This window comes from Otolemur garnettii, unplaced genomic scaffold, assembly GCF_000181295.1.
Source record: "Otolemur garnettii isolate 467f Iridium unplaced genomic scaffold, OtoGar3 scaffold00004, whole genome shotgun sequence".
Lineage (NCBI taxonomy): Eukaryota > Metazoa > Chordata > Mammalia > Primates > Galagidae > Otolemur > Otolemur garnettii.
In genome coordinates this window covers 18,765,916-18,783,662 of record NW_003852399.1, presented here as the reverse complement: position 1 = coordinate 18,783,662, position 17,747 = coordinate 18,765,916, and the positions used below count along the sequence as shown (strand labels likewise).

General features: G+C 40.2%; 1 protein-coding gene across 1 annotated transcript in view; it reads left to right on the top strand.

Moving 5' to 3' along the window:
* The window catches only part of TRHR (thyrotropin releasing hormone receptor), a 33,150-nt gene extending 15,436 nt beyond the window's left edge, over nt 1–17,714 (top strand). The window contains exon 2 of the mRNA XM_003782407.1: nt 17,175–17,714. Within this exon, the coding sequence (XP_003782455.1) occupies nt 17,175–17,582 (408 nt within the window). The 3' untranslated portion in view covers nt 17,583–17,714. The remainder of the gene's footprint in view (nt 1–17,174) is intronic.
* Nucleotides 17,715–17,747: the final 33 nt, after the last annotated feature.

Genomic DNA, 17,747 nt, shown 5'->3' with positions numbered 1-17,747 from the left:
TGCCCCTCTGCACGTTCAGCACCACGCAGGATGTTGTTTATCCCTTAGAGGAGCTCTTCCAGCTCAAGGATTCCTTGTCAGCCACTCAAAATCCCATGCAGACCCGAAATCGAGACAGGCAGAAGACTGCCATTGTTGACCGTGGCTTTTAAGCTAATGAATAACAGTGTCCACCCTGGCGCCTCCTCAACTCCACACATTTCTTCAGAATAATTAATCCAGAGAGGTTATTAAATCACACCAGCCTCACTGTTCCCATCAAAACAAGTTTTAAAATAGACAAATGTCTGTGCATATACCGTGAGTTGAGAAAGCAATCTTGATTTTGGTAAACTTTTAAATTTTACAGCTCAGAGGCACCAGAAGACAGAAAATTCCTGTCCTCATTATGCCTTGTTAGTCAAAAGACAGAAACTTCTGGGCTGTGACAACATTAATTACCATCTCAGATAATTTTTAGTGTTCACTATGGGGGTCTCGGTAGCCTGGGAGGAAGGTATATTTTTTTTTTCTTGAAGACTGTTACCTACGCATAAGCTCACTGTCAGATAATGCTGCTGTCTGTTAGAGTTACACAGCACAGCTATTATAATCAGAATTCTATTTATTCAGTGAAGTCACCTTTCTGCCTCAGCTAAAGTGACCTAACAATCCCTCAAATGAAAGCTAGAGAAGTCAACTTCCTTAGTAACGCTGGAATATAAAGTAGTCTTTCAAAAGCACCAATAATAGATCAGGAAGACAACGGAACAATGCTGATTAGCAAGGATAAAGCTCACGAAACCATTTTCCCCTAAAGAGAAATAGAAATGTCTGCCCTGCGAAGTAAAATATCTCGGCTGTTACAGAGAACTGCTGGGGAAGCGCTCTGCACAGAAGCCTGCGGCATGAAGAGCCATTTCCTTGTATATAACTAACCAGTATTTTCAATATATGGCCCTGTTTATGGTCATCACGAGGATTGGAACATACTATGTCTGAATACCGTATTGTAAATGTGTCGTTATCAACATTTGTTTCATCCAAGATCCCCGAGGAGCTGGACATCTTCCCTTCAGCTGCAGAGGCACCTGCCCTGCAAGGGCTAAAGCCAAAGAAGAACTGCAGACCCTCCGGGGAGCGTGATGAGTTTTGAAAACTCCCCCCAGTGATCCCTATCATCCTCCATAATGCTCTCCAATCCTGTTCAAGGACCATGATCTAAACACTCATTTAGGTTCTTCATTTACTATCACGTCACACCCTACTTCTCTGGTCTTCCTCCGAACAATGTAACCTAGAAAGTAATCCGTCCCATTTGCATGGGTGTCAGCCGTTTACTAACTGTTCCAATAAATAATTATTATTGAACTGTTAACATGTGCCAGGCGTATGTTAAGGGATTTTTACGCATCATCCCATTTGCTGCTATGATATACATATAATTTATCCCATTGGTTTTAAAGATGAGAGGTCTAAGAGTTAATGACATTATGTTCAAGGTCACTCGGTCAAAAAAGGGAAAAGCAAGGAGTCTGCTCCTAGTTCTCATCAAAGTCTCTGATAGCAACCGTATACTTCCTCGCACACTTACTCCTGGTGCTAGCATCTCAGAGATAAGGTGCAGAGGGAGAGAGAGCTATATGTAAGCCCAGAAGAAAAGAGGGGGAGAGCTGCTGCTTCTATGTCTGACAAACTCCTGCTTTCACGCCACAGAAATGCATTGAATATCCGCTTAAATGTTTTGGACTTTGGGAACTGCACTGTTTTGGACTTTGGGAACACGGCAATGAGCAAATAAGACAACCATCTCTGTCCCATGGAGCTTTCATTTTAAGGGCAAGGGAGTAAGTAAACAGGAAATTTAAAAAAAAACTATACATATTATATCAAATTATGGCATATCAGTTTGTGGAGAAAAAAAATCAAGCAAATAAAGGAGATAATGAAATGCTGAACTAGGAGGGGAGTAATTTTAAATAGGGCAGCCAGAGATATTGAATAAATAGCCTATTTTCAGAGTGTGGTGTTGTTTTAATTCTATAGACAGGCACTGGTGAATGCCATTTATAAATCAGTGCCTGCAACTCAATCAACAGAGTTTTTCCTCACTGATGCAATGTTAAGATGCCAGGCTGTCCTACATAAGTCATTTGGCTTTTATATGCTGGAAATAAAGCATTGGTGATATTATTTAATCATATTTTATAAACTTTTGTAACTCTTATTCTAAAAGAAAATGCATCCTATGTTCTAATTCAAAATTGAAAAATTTTCCATTGGTGGAATAGGGAACGTTAGGTAGGTCAGTAGTTGATAGAAATTTTTCATAAGTGTTTCTTTACCCAAACACAGTGTTAGCTCCCTTCATTTCAGGTAAGAGGAAGTATGACAATCTCTATGTAGTTCTCACCTGGGGAATAAGAAACCATTAACTTTACAAAGGCAGATAGACTGACACTCTCCTGCCTGGTTCAAATCCTTGTTTACCATTTGTAAACAGAGGTGCGTGAGTTCCCTCATTTGTAAAATGGAGATATAAATTAGGAGAATTTGATAGAAAAACCAAGAGATTGGCTTGCTCAGAGCCAGGAGGTCTGACTCTCATCCATCCATCAATGCATCTTCTCCACGTGCCTCCTGTACTGCCATTAACACTTCTGATCTAATCATCCACACAAGGGCATATCTTCTGGAAAAAGAACTCTCAGGATGGCTAAAAGAACAGTGTTACCATTATATTCCATTAAGTGTTAGTCAAGTGATAATACTAATTATGATTTGGTCATATGAGAAATAAAATCTTAAATCAAAACTTTGGTCCCGAAGCTGAAAGCCATCATTGTGTGGGTTCATATTTCTCGTGGGCTCTGTCGATAGTTGAATGAAGAACTTGAAAAAACTAGTTATCAATCATGACAGTAGTTTGAAATAGATTATATGCAATTATCTGTTTTGTTAAAAGTGTTCATCTGTTTCCTGGGTTGGCAAATAACAGTCATGGGCCACATCAGCTCTTGCTTGTATTCCTAAGTAAAGTATACATGGAATTGAAAAAGACATACCCATTCATCTGTATATTGTGAACGTGGGTGCTTTCTCACTCCACTGGCAGAGGGGAGCAGTTGTAACAGAGATTATACGGCCTGCAAAGGCTAAAATATTTACTATTTGACCCTCTACAATAAAGTTTAGTGCCCCCTGAATTATTCCTAATTAGGAGTTAATACATGAAAATATTATGTACTTAGCACAAGTGCTAGTGCATAAGTGCTCCATAAATAAACAAACATATTAAGTCAATATGTTTGAATGCTACAAAACTGCCAGAACCAGGGGAGTTCAAGCCTACCACAGGCAGCCTAAATTAGCAGCTAGTGCATCCTCTCCCTGCAGCTTAACTCACGTATCTCCTAAATAAAAAGCTTTGCTGATTGTATTAGAGCAGGTGTCCTCAAACTATGGCCCGCTGAGGACATTTATCCAGTCCGCCGGGTGTTTTTGCCACTGCTGCCTGTCCTGCTTAGCAGCTACCTGTCCTTTTAAACTATAGTCTGGCCCTCCAACGCTCTAAGGGGCAGTGAACTGGCCCCCTGTTTAAAAAGTTTGAGGACCCCTGTATTAGAGAATCCTTGCTTTCATTCAACTGGCTCTAAAAATACAAATTTGTGATCTATTGATGCAGAGTGCCATCATGAGAAATTGCTTTCTACAGCTTCATGAGTGACAGCGAAGCCACAAATGATGGAGTGTGACAGCTGTCAGGACAGAACAAGAATACCTGTCAAAGTGAGATTTGTTAGTTTGGGGGCAAATCCTGGGTCACTTTGGTATATATTAACCCAGGGTCCATCAATATCCAATAATGGGAAGGGAGCCCAGCGTAAATCATTGGGAGCTAGCATTCCTTTAGCCCTGTACTTGTCCTAAATTCTTCATACCAACATAGCCAATAATTCTGTATTTCTACAGCATAACAGACTATAGAAAATTTTCTTCACTGTAATTTCAATGTGATTTATCATGTCCCTTTTTGAGAAAAAATGTTTACACACTGATTTTTTTTTTGAGTTTTTTTTTTTACACACTGATTTTAATTTTTAACATTAAGCATTTTTTTTTTTTTTTGCAGTTTTGGCTGGGGCCAGGCTCGAACCCACCACCCCCAGTATATGGAGCTGGCGTCCTACTCCTTGAGCCACAGGAGCCACCCAACATTAAGCATTTTTTGATATCAAACCCTCTTTTAGAAGTTAGAGATAAAAATATGCAGTGAACAAAATCATGACATTTGTGATGAAGGCTCGAAGTGTAAAATGGACACATGGAATTCCACAGAGGCGGGGAGACTTAGAATAGCGTAAGTCAACCATTAGCGTAAGTCAGTAGCATCAACCATTTTTCACTCATTCATTTATTCGTCCAGTTCCTGAATATTTATTGCCTCGACTAGGGGTTAACCCTTCATGTTGTAGGAATCCTTGAGGAACTCTGATCCTAGGGAAAAACAAGAGAAAACAGGCAGGTACGCAAAAGAAGGAAGAGGTCACAAAAGATCGTGACCATTAGCACAGATCAGTAAACAGAGACATGAAGGAGGTAATTTGGGGCAAGAGTCATACCCACACTTTCTCAAGAGACATGAACTTCTCCGAATTTCCTTCTCTTCATCTGTGGAATGAAGAGACTACCTACCTCACACACACCATAAAGATGAAGTCATTCAGGGAAGTCCCAGCTGCTATATTTAATATATATGAGGTATTCGGTAAAGTATTTATTATTATTATTATTGTCAAACACTTCTCTGCCATGTGGTTAAATCTTCCACATTTCCCCAGTAATGAGAAATCATGCCTCCTAAATTGGGTAAAATCAGCTGTCTTTTATTGAAGACCATACCCTGTACCACTACTTTACATAAATTACCTCATTAAGTCTTCATGTCTGCTCATATTTCACAGACAAATCTACTGAAGCTTAGCAGAATGGATGTCTTGCTTGGTGTCACACAGACATTAAGTGGTGGAACTAGAATTAGAATACCTCTATACCTACCCCGACAGCCTTAACCACTACACTATACCACAAAGCAACCAAGATTACACCATCCCAAAGAGACTCTGATGCACCAATAAGCTGTTGTCGAATGTTTGGGTCAGATAGCCAAGGCTGGCATGATTTTGACACTCAGATAGGTTTCTAGTCAAACGGGTGAGAGGCAGATAAATGGAAAGAAGTTTGGCTTAGCCTGTTAGCTTAACACAGGATATAAAGCTGCTACCCATTACCAAGAATGTGGATTTCTAGACAGGATAAAGAACCCAACAGCTCCCTGTGTGGGAAAGGGGCAGTACATGTCACAGCACGGTTTCACAGCCTCCTTGCAATTAACCTGCACGGATGGGTTTTCACATACTCAATGAAGACACCAGGGCTCGTTGAAGATTTGTGTGGTAACAGGTAGCATAGCTGAGATTTACAGCCAAGTCCTCTGATTCTGAGTATCACGTTTAGCACACCAGAAAGCTAAACATCAGTGGAAAAGTTGAATTGATGGTTTGCTGAAGGAAAGAAACACAGCTCCCCCTTGGCTGACTGTGTGAGTTCTTCTGGGACAGCTAGAAAATCAGCTCTGTGACTCTGGACAGCCGGAGAATGGTCCAGGCTGTCTCCCCGGGGAGGGGCACAGGTGCAGAGGGGTTGGACACCTCCCAGGCTCTCCCAGCTCCGTGATGAGGAATGCTGTCCAAGACTTTTAGCAGCAAGACGACTAACTGCCTACTGAAATTTGGCAGCCCTGGGAGTTTGACTTCTATTTAGGGATCACTATCCCTCCTTTCCTATCCATCACTCACTCTCTACATTTTAACTTTATTTCTCAGCCCCCACTGGGCGAAGCTGAGGTGTCACTTGTCTGCCTCTCAGCCTTCAATGTCACCTTGCCAGGATGCAGAGCCAGAGATCACAGGGGACTGAGGAATTGTGGGCCACCTCTTTCTCTGAAGGATCAATGTCTTAGGAGAATTAATCAGCTGGGATGTGGATTCCTCTCTCTGAGCCAGGCAAGATGCCCCACTAGAATTTCCAGTCTTTTCCAAATAGAAAAAATGACCACGAGTAGAGAGCAAAGGTGAGAAAACCCAGCCAGTCCGAATGAGGCAGGCTGTTCCAGACTTAACTACTCACCAGTAAGGCACCTAAAAGACAGAGCACTTAGAAAAGGCTGCATAGCAGACTCCTCCCATGGCAAAGGTACTCTAGCTGCCTTCTAGCACGGCTCATGAAAGAATTCCCAATGACATTTTATTTTCTAAATTGAGATGTTATTGTAATGTGAATCCCAATTCTGCCAGCCAGAGTTTTTTCTCTTTCAGCATGTTTTCAAATATTCACCTTCTGTGAACAAGAAAACAACCAAGCAACAGGATGCACAATTATCAGACTCCATAATCAATACTGAAGCCTCCACACGACACTGGCTGCTGGTATTGTGGAAAGCTTTGCAATGAGTCTTCACATTTAAACTGCAAATATTACCCAGCACCTAGCTGTTTCCACTCAGCATAACAAGCCTAATATCAGAAACACTTTCAAAACATGTTCCACAAGGACTTAGTACCACATGTGAACAGGGATATCCTCGTTAGGTGCTGTAAGCAGAGAGCTGTGTGGCAGTAAGAATCCTTTCTTCATTCTCCCTGCTCCCCTCCCCCAAGGTCAGCCATTAAGCTTAATTTTTGTTTTTTGGTTTTGCACACTTCAGAAAAAAAAATATTTCTTCCCAATTCAAAGTATTAAGGAGAAAAAAAAAAAACTACTTTGCTCGGGCAGTGCCTGTGGCTCAAAAGGGTAGGGTGCCGGACCCATATGCCGGAGGTGGCTGGTTCAAACCCAGCCCCAGCAGAAACAAAACAAAACAAAAAAAACCCACTTTGCAGTCAAATGTACAGGTCTTTACAGTGTGCAGTTTGAACACCAGCATCTGAATTTCTGACATCAGTCTTAATCTCTGTACAAGGAATGTCAAGTAGGACTGTTATAAAGAACATACTGATCCCAGGAACATTGCCTGCTAGGTAGTATTTCACATGTCTTAATTCTCTTTCTCCCTTGCATTGGCTAATTCCTATCGTTAGATAAGAATGTCTTCAATCGTCATTGCTTTTTTCCCATTCTTGAACACGTTAAGAAAATACCGGATAGTTTCCATCTAAGGCGGACACTCCATGATTCTCAGGAAGCAAGGCTGACAGTCTCCTGGGGCCTCGCTTACCCAGAGAAATTCTGACATAACTCAACACTGACCCCCAGTTCGACTGACAGCTCAAAGTCCTGTCACTTTTCTCACTCTTCAAGTGTGTTTATCCCTCTCTAATACTTTCTAACTTTGCTCTTAAAGGAAAGTACAAGACTTTGAGTGTTCATTCCACATCAGAGTCGGGAGCAGAACTCTGTTCATTTCCTGCAGGAAGTACCTTCACACTTGTCCTTGGTGATACACAGTTATTTTCCTGGAAAATTTGGGGCATCACAGAGGAAGGGTCACATTACGTTCTACACAGCATTACGCTGTCCTGTAACTCCACTGTTGCCTGTGCCAATGACAGTGCCAGCTTGTGACCCTGTTGGTACATGCAGTCCCCCTGAGATACGGAGCCTAGTTTCTTGTCCCCTCAAATATCTTGCTGAGGAAAGAGCTCTGCTTATCTTCCTCAGCACCCTCTAGAATTGTGGAGGAAAAAAATATTTTTGCCATTTTGCTAGATGCTCTGTACCAATAAAATTATACTTTCAAAATCCTGTATGTTTTCCCCTTAAGCCCAACTTCTTCCTCAAGCATTACCAAATACAGCCAAAGTTTCTCTACAATGAGTGTTTAATGATCTGTTTCCATGAGCATTTAAAATCGGAGTAGAGTCCAGAAAACACTATGTAATGCCTGCAAGAGTGGCTATTCTGAAGACAACATTTAGATACAGCACTTGACAAGTGGACTCAGAAACATCATACATGCTAGTATCCCTGGGTGGCTTCTTCAAGAAATTCATAAATAATGCAAAAAGCAGAGCATGTCAGCCCGCGATCTTTCTTCTATGAATTACCACTCAGCTTTGATTCACTTTTATTATACATTAACTGATTTGGGGTTCATTCCAATCCCTTTTTTGGCTCCATCATTCAACTTTGAAGCCCCACCAGTAATCTCACTTCATGGTATGAAGCACCCCACACCAAGGTTTCTCTTAAAAACTGAATGTCCAGACATAAGTCAAAGCAAAGAGGAATAATCTGCAAGAATCAGCTTCCAGAACTTCCAATCTGTGTGGGAACTTGGCTAAATTCAGGTATATTTAATTATGAAGTCAAGTGGATCCTTCAACCAGCTTTATTAATGAAACAAAATGCACAGGGTTCTGGACCACTTTGCTGAGGACCATCTGAGAGCAAAATAGTCCTAGTCACAGAACACTTTTTTAATATGCAGAAATGCAGAAGAATGTGGACAGGGTCCAAATGTGGAATGTGCTCTTGTCTTCCATAGAATGGCATCAGAATATCAAAGGCTACCTGTTTTGCATTTATTAACCAAAAATATATAACATTTCCAGAAAAAAGTACCCTTCTGAAAATGGAAGTCTTATAGCCAGAAGAAGTACACAAACTAGAACACTTTGCTAATTTAAAGAACCCTAACCCATATTTACCTCCATAATTATATTTTAACATTTATAAAAATTAAGTATTTACTCAACAATTGAACTGCATTGAGCACTTATTATGTGGCAGACACATGTACTAAGGACCCCTCCCAGCTTTTTGTACGGTAGAGATACAGTGAAAATGTGTTGTTAATTTACTTTGCTCGTGAAGCCAGAAACAGAACTTGATGTCATACAAGGTGGGATCCAAAATTGGTAAAGAACCCATTAATAAATTAAAGTTACCTATGAGGTCTTTGAAAATCACTCATTATAAAAGAGGTAAATAGTCTTCAAATATAAGTTTGATGATGTGGTTATTACTTTCTGATATATGGCTTTGCCTTTTCAGTACTAACAAACCTTTTCCACAACTTAAGATTGCCCAGGAATTTAGACAAAGTTCAGATTAACCTTTCCAGTGTCCTCAAGGGCAGAGAAAGATTGTGAAACCAAGATGCCGAATGCTGATTTCAACTTTCTTCTATCCCTTCTCTACATTGTCACTCTATAACACATAAAAACTATGCCATAGCCTTTATCTCCAGATGCTTAGTGTGAGATAGAAACAAGACCCACGACCATGCACAGAATTTTTTCTAAGTCATATATAGAATCAAAATTCAGAATTTATTCTGAATCAGAATTCCAACAACAACTCCCATGATTTCCTAAAATAATAAACTAATGTCTGACAGTTAATCAAATTGTCTCCAATTCCCATGTAATCAGAGCCTAATAAATGACATCCTATTCATTGGGTTGTGGTTCAAGAACTATAGGTTTCTATTGTTTTATTTGCTTAGTTTTACATGTTTAATTCTCTTTTTATTCCCACCCCCCGTGAAAGATGGGTGTGAAGTTTTCCTTTCTATCCTGTTATAAAAACTTTCTTCCTCTTCAGTACTTTCTAAATGTAACACTGCAATTTGTGGTGAAAAAAAACCAAGCGACTCCAGGATTAACGATGTTTTCTGGCAACAATATAATCCCTTCCAAATAGTTCATAAACAATATTTATAGCAGCTGAAATTCTTCAACTCATTAAACATGTTGACTTTGTTATTTTCTGGAAAGAAAACTAGACCTAGACTCAAAAGAACTTGGTTCAGTAACTAGCTTTGCTGCTTATAGACGAGCTTATAGCATGAGCTACTTGGCCTACTTCTGTGCTTCTTTGAGCTCAATTTTCAGTTCCTCAACAACAAACTGATAACATTTCCCAATGGAACTTAGAGGAATATGAGCACAAAATGGTTTAATGATAACAAAAGAATTTAGTTCATTCCAAAGAATTCAACAATTAATTTTCATCAGAACTCCATTGAGTATTCAGACTAAGGATGGGAAAGGTAGCATTTTCTCATGTGTTATCTTGATCTGCTAAATGTGATTAAGAAAGAATAGGCAGGTACTTAAAAAGTAATTTTGTGTATATGCTTGAGCAGAGACCAACTTCCCCACTTGTGTACTAGATACTATTCCCTGGTCCCTCCAGTTCTTCCAGCACAACTCTCAAAAGATATGTTTAAAGTCATTATCTTCATGGCTTATCCCATTCTGGCAAGCTTGCTTGGAGTGAGTTCAAGAGAAAAATGTTGATATATTATGTTGCAAATGGCACATCACTTCTGTGGCTTTTCTCTCAAAAATCCATAACCCTGTCTAACCATGAGAAAAACATTAGCCAAACTCAAACAGAGGTACATTGTACAAAATGCCTAATATAGTGGAGCCTCCCATAGCTCACCACCTCCGTACACTGACCATCTCCTTAGGTTGACCTAATTTTCATAGACAAGACATGCACCACAAGTACTATCAGGATAGTAAACCTAGTTCCTTATGTTGACCACCTCCATATGTTGACCAGCTCGCTACAGTCCCTTGGGTGGTGGTCAATTTATAGACGTTCTTCTCTGTATTCCTTAAAACTATCAAGGTCATGGTCAACTTATAGAGGTTCTACTGTGTGTTCCTTAAAACCCTTGAGATCATCAAAAAAATCATCAAACAAGGAAAGCTAGAGAAATTGTCTCAGCCTGGAGGAACCCAAGGACACATGAGAACTAAACAATGTGGTATCCTGGGTGAGATCTTGGAGTAGAAAAAAGAACATGAGGCAAAAAGCAAAGAAATCTGAATAAAGTGACTCCACATAAGAATTATCAATATTGATTCATTAATTGTGACAAACATGCTATAGTAATATAAGGGGGTGATAACATGGAGACTTTGATGTGGGATATATAGAAACTCTCTGAATTATATTTCCAACTCTTTCATAAATCTAACAGTATTTTAAAAAAAAAAAACAATAAACAATTGTTAATTAATAGTCTCAGAACTTGTAGGAAGAGTTATAATACCATAATAGCAATAGTGATAGTAGCTGTATAAGATTCCTCACAGGCCAGAAGAGAGAATCTAATTCCCTTGTTTTTCCACACAGCACACATGTGCAGAGTTGAACTTGTGCCTATGCAAAGAGCTATACTCTTAACAATAAGAAAGAAATCTGTTCAATTCACATTTTAAAAATGCCAAATAGGATCTTTATCTAGAGCAGTAGTTCTCAACCTTCCTAATGCCGTGACACTTTAACACAGTTCCTCATGTTGTGGTGACCCCCAACCATAAAATTATTTTCATTACCACTTCATAACTGTAATTTTGCTACTGTTATGAAGCACAATGTAAATATCTGATATGCAGGATGTATTTTCATTGTTACAAAGGGGTCGTGACCCACAGGTTGAAAACTGCTGATCTAGAGACTTCATAAAGATGACAAAGGGTGTGTTGAGAACCTCTGAATCCACATTTTCTCATGAGAACTTTGTCATTTATTCCATGTATTTAAACACAATAAAGAATGAAAGGGCTTGATCAACTCTCCAGCTGATCCTCACAAAGAAGATAACACAGGTGACCAAGGACAGCAGCTCATCAAGCCCAGACCCTTCCCTTCTCAACCATCTGTGGTGGCAACTCTCTTTAAACACCATGTTTAAATCAAATGAATGTTACAGCCTCCTTTGTTTGCCTTCTATATCTTCTGCAAAAATGTCTTCCTGCTTCCATGTTGACTAAACTGGGTCCCCAGGACTGAATTTCTCTAGAATTCAACACTCCATCCTGCAGCTGTATTCCCTCTTCTGTATAAAAGGAGAAAGGGATGACAGCCAAACATGCATGAAGCATGACTTCACTCATCATATAAAAATAAAGACTTTGGTCAGATGCAGTGACTCACATCTGTCATCCTAGCACTCTGGGAGTCTGAGGCAAGAGGACTGCTGGAGGCCAGGAGCTCAAGACTAGCCTGAGTTAGAGCAAGACTCCATCTCTACTAAAAACAAAAAAATTAGCAGACCCAGCGGCCAGCACCTATAGTCGGAGCTACTTGGAAGCTGAGGAGGGAGGATCGCTTTAGCCCAGGAGCCGCAGACTGCAGTGAGCTATGATGATGCCACTGCACTTTACCTGGGGTGAGACTCTGCCAAAAAAAAAAAAAAAAGACTTCAGCAATGATTTTCACTGGCTTCCTAGGGAAAGAGATAGCACCACTTTTTTACATGCTACAATTGGCACTTGCTTACTAAATCACTTCTAGCCTCTGTGATGTGCCCCACTCTTATGCTTCCAAGTAGACCCATACACTGAATCTCTGAAATCTTTCCACCTCTTTTTACCTTAAGATTTGGACTTAGATGTCACTTGGGCCAGAAAGTCCTCGCAAATCTCCTTCCACCCCAAGTCCAGATCAGGTGCTTTCACAGAACCCACACTTACCTGTCTCAGCACTTGTTCCAATTGTGTTACAATTGCCCAATATAATTAAGGGATTTGAAGGCATTGGCAATGTCTCCTTGGATCACTGTTGAATCATTAAGAGCCAGAAGGCTGATACACAGTAGGGATGCAAATAAATAATTTAGAATGGGCAAATTCCTTCCCAACCAAAAAATATACTGGAAGGTCATTTTCAGCCAAAGATTGAGTGGTGCTGTTTCTCTCTTTTTTTTTGCAGTTTTTGGCCGGGGCTGGGTTTGAACCTGCTACCTCCAGCATATGGGGCCAGAGCCCTGCTCCTTTGAGCCATAGGCGCCACCTCCAGTTGTGCTGTTTCTCTAGGACCCTTGCATCCTGGGCAAAGGCTGCTACAAAGAAGTAGTCTTTCATACCACAGCTCACCCTTTGTACTACTCCAGCAAAAAATGTCAATGCTTAAAAATAATGAGGTTTTTAGGACATTTTTCAAATTTGCATTTTTGTCACTTTTTTAGGATAAAGAATATCAGCAGAAATAAAACTTGAAAATCAATAGTGAAATTAATTGGGTAGGAACTATAATCTCTAGAACAATTCCTTTCTAGATGGTGCTTCTTTATTGAGGAAGAGGTGTTAAAAGCCAAGCTCTGGTTCTATTAAAAATTTGTTGCTTAGTAGCACGTAAGCATTCCAATTTGTACAAATAATCAACACATTGAATCCTATCATGGCATAAATGTATTTATGATCTATGTACGAATAACCTAATAAAAAAATTGTTAATATTTTAGAACATTATTAAACTCAATTAAAGATATTTGAAATTCACTAAAAATAATTATGAGTGGGGTTAAGCAGTGTTACTGGAAACATAATTTCCTCTGGGTCGATCTCAGAAACATCACTGCATTTATTTCATTTCACGGCTCCTTAAATTTTTAAAAATATATTTCAAATAAAAGTTGAAATGTAGTAAGGACTCATTTTTTTAATTGACCTAGCCTCCATTTGTGGGGGATTATTTAATATTTAAAAAAAGAAATGTTTGTAAATTTTTTTGACCATGTGAAATATGACCAATTTTTTTGACTTTTTCAGAACCCAGAAAAAGTTCTATATTTTGAAATAATTTCTTCCATGCCTGAATTTATTCAACTGTTTCTAAGGGCTTCTTTATGTCATATAATGTATGAAATACCCAAGAGCAGGGAAATGCATAAATTTGCCCATGCCCTGGAGAAATGTACCATTTATTAGAGAGATGAACAAGTATATTCATCACAATGAAATGCTGAAGGGTGATGTCAAAGAATGCCCAGGGCAGGGGGGCGGGAGGTGGGGCTATGGAAGAGCATGGGAGAGATGCAACCTTGAAACAGAGTGCCCTTCTGTACACATTAGCGTTTCTCTCTCACTGACATTAAGTGCAAAGAGGTAGACGGATGTAAAATGTAGATGCAAAGTTTCACCTGACGATTGCAAAGAAAAATATTAAAATAGAGGAAATTCAACAAATAGGCTTGGTGTGGTGGCTCACACGGATAATCCCAGCACTTTAGGAGGCCGAGGTGGAAGGATTGTTTGAGGGCAGAAGCTCAAGATCAGCTTGAGCAAAATAGAGTGACCCTGTCTCCACACAAAATAGAAAAATCAGCCAAGTGTGGTCATGCATGCTTGTAGTCCCAGCTTCTTGGGAGGTGGAGGCAGGAGAATAGCTTTGGGCCAGGAGCTTGAGGCTGTGGTCAGCTTTGATAAGATCATTGCATCCTAAGCCAGGCGACAGAGAAAAACAAAACAAAATTCAACTTTTCTTCTGAAAATTAGCAGTAATAGTTGTGTTGGGTTTATATGTAAAAGAAGTTAAATATTTTGGAGACCATAATGGGGATAACACCGTCAAAAACTCACTGTCGAGGGTGGCACCTGTGGCTCAAAGGAGTAGGGCACCTGCCCCATATGCTGGAGGTGGAGTGTTCAAACCCAGCCCCAGCCAAAAACTGCAAAAAAAAAAAAAAAAAAAAACTCACTGTCAAAAATACTGACAGGGGTGAAGCAGTGAGCTGATGTCAGAGAACCTGGAGTATTAGACAGGGGAGAAAAGTTGGGGTGTAGGTGATGATGCTGATGATTATGGTAATGATGACAATGAAGGCAATAATTACTATTATCTCCTCCCAAAGCTCAGAACATATATCATTAAATTGAACTTTCATTTCTTAGGGCCAATTCAAATATTTACTTATAATCTTAAAAGCCTTCTTTGGAAATATCAGGTTTTAGTTAACCTCTTGGCTGTGTAAGACTCTCCCCATCTCTAAGGAAGTCAGAGTTTCTGCAGTGTTTAACCCAATATTTTATGAACCAGTGTGAAAATCACATCTTCCCACTGAACCACTTCTCTGCCCCTCTTGGTAAAACATGGAGTGTCAGCATCCTACATGCACAGAAGGGAAGCTCAGCTAGCAGCAGGTAAAGTGGAACAGAAGAGCCTGGGCTGCACTCCTAAAGGGCAGAGAGAGCTTAAAGAAAGTAAGAAAATAACCCTGAAGCAAAGAAAGTGCAGTAACGTGAGGGTGGGTGGGTAGCCCTCACAAGGGCCAAGGCAGGGAAGTAGTTAGGAGTAGGAATCGTTCAAAAAGAGATGAAGGCTATGCATGCCCACAGATGGGACATGTTGGAGTAAATGATATTTGGAGAGTTGAGGAAGGAGGCAAGGAATTGCTATGGATTTAGGAAGAGTAACAGCAAGAGAAGTAGCACCACCCTCAAAAAGCAGGACTCACAGACAGTTCTTCACTGGGGTGGAAGCAGCATGGTCAAAGGCAAGGTGGAGCCCCAGGGTCAGCGGACACGGAGGACTAGGGAACAGAGACGCCATTCCAACACACAAAAAGTGGAGCCTATTGATCAGATTCAGTACCAGGTCAGGAATGAGTTGATAGTAGATTCATGACAGAGTAGGTATTTGGATGTGAAATCTTTAAAGAACTTGAAAAAGGGGACCGGAGAATCCCCTTCTGTGCCAGAAGACAGGCTGCTCATGAGGGCTTTGCTGATGTAGCTGGGAGGTTAAGAGAAATAAGGGAGGGAGAATTGGTTCATTCTATTTTGGGTAATTTTCAAGTTCAGAACTTCTAGAAAGTCCAGGCTAAGGAAGCTGAAATCTCTCAAACTCCATAAGAGACTGAAGATAACTGAAAATTTATTTTAAAATGTATAAACTTTTGCTCTTGATGAAAACCAATCATTACCTCCCTCCCCAAAATAACCACTGCAACAATTTTAATGCATTCATCATGTAATTGAAATATCATGATCACTTTACATTGTCATTAATCAAAGGGTAATATGTCCATAGTCCTTTACAGTTTTAACACCTTACCACATTCATTATTTTATTTTATAGCCTGATAACTCTATAAAGTAAATGAAATAATAAGACCAGGAGTACTTTCAGATGTAGACATAAAAGTACAGATTCATGACTTGATTAAGGTCTTAAAACCACTTATAGAGTCAAAGCCAGATGACGTAACTGTGAGTCCAGACCAATCCCAGCATCTCAGTGAATACCCAGGTGAGTGAGAAAAGAATCTGCTAAATTATACCTTTTGATAAGCTTGCCCTTGGACGATCTTGGATATTAATCTTATCATGCCTATTGTCTTACCTCCCATGCACTGTATTTAGGAGTGAGGCCAGCCATGGGTCAAATTCAGAGTTTGTTTTCTGAACAGACCTCTCTTTAATCTGAAAGAAAGCTTGTGTGTGAGAAGAGCAAAAACTTCGGCCTCCACCTGATGGTGATTCAGGCCGACTTGGATTCCAGTCCTGGTTATGAGGCTCTCCAATGGCTACCAAAGTACTTAACACATATTAGCCTCTGTACCTGTTTTTTAATTTGAAAAATTGTGGGCATAATACCTACTTTAGAGTATTTTAAGCTTTTTAAACATGATTTTAAAAATGTGAAACACTCAATATAGTGTTTGTCACATGGTAGACCTTCAGGGAGTGTTGGCTTGTTGGCTTCCTCCTTTTTATACTATGCCACATCATTTGATTTAGGAACGCAATATTGGCTCCATTTCACAGATAAGCTATAAGAGAGGTTAAGATGATTTCTTAGGCCCTTCATAAGGTCAAGGTGAGATTTGACCATAGGTCCCTGAATGCTGATTGCAGACACTTTTCGTGTCCTATGCTGACAACTCTTATCCTGACTCTGGTTTCAGCCACAGCTACAGTGCATAGTTGCTGCAGGCAGACAACATCCCACTTCAGGCATCCACTATCCCTTTTATTTGTCTCTCCTCTTCTCTGCCTCAAGTTTCTTGCTAAAGCCCTAAGGAGTTTCTGGTTCTGAAAGTACAGAAGAGTTAAAATCCCTAAGGGCACCCTTCAACAAATGTGAGCTGGCAGCTCTTGGCTAAAGGCCCCAGCCTGTCTGCCCTTGGACAGACAATTCTACAGTACATCATTTGAGTCGCAGTTGCCCATCTCAATAACATACCCTATTTTGGCTTTTTCTCCTGGATCACCTTCTCTTCTGCACCCTGAATCCTGCTTCCTGTGGTTACTTCCCAAATAAACCACCTGTATCTAAGTCCTTGTCTCAGACTCCATCCTGGGAACTAAAGGTTTGGGTGGGAGAAGGAAAGGTTGCTTTGTTTTATTTCCATTTGTGCTTATACTTCACTTTTCTGTATTTCTCCATAGGTCACCAAGATGCTGGCAGTGGTGGTAATTCTCTTTGCCCTTTTATGGATGCCCTACAGGACTCTTGTAGTTGTCAACTCATTTCTTTCCAGCCCTTTCCAAGAAAATTGGTTCTTGCTCTTCTGCAGAATTTGCATTTATCTCAACAGTGCCATCAACCCCGTGATTTACAATCTCATGTCCCAGAAATTCCGTGCAGCCTTCAGAAAGCTCTGCAACTGTAAGCAGAAGCCCATAGAGAAACCAGCTAACTACAGCGTGGCCCTGAATTACAGCGTCATCAAGGAGTCAGACCATTTCAGCACTGAGCTTGACGACATCACTGTCACGGACACTTACTTGTCTGCTACGAAGGTGTCATTTGATGACACCTGCTTGGCTTCTGAAGTCACCTTTAGTCAAAGCTGACTCATGAATTAGAAGAAAATGGACCACAAAGTAAGTAAGAATCTGTGCAGTTCCCAACGAAAGAGAGGAAATAGCCAATACTTGTGGGTGAAGACAGAACAGATACAATCTTTGCCAAAGCTCTACAAATCCTGAGCCCTGTGAGAATAATTCAAACTTTCCTCC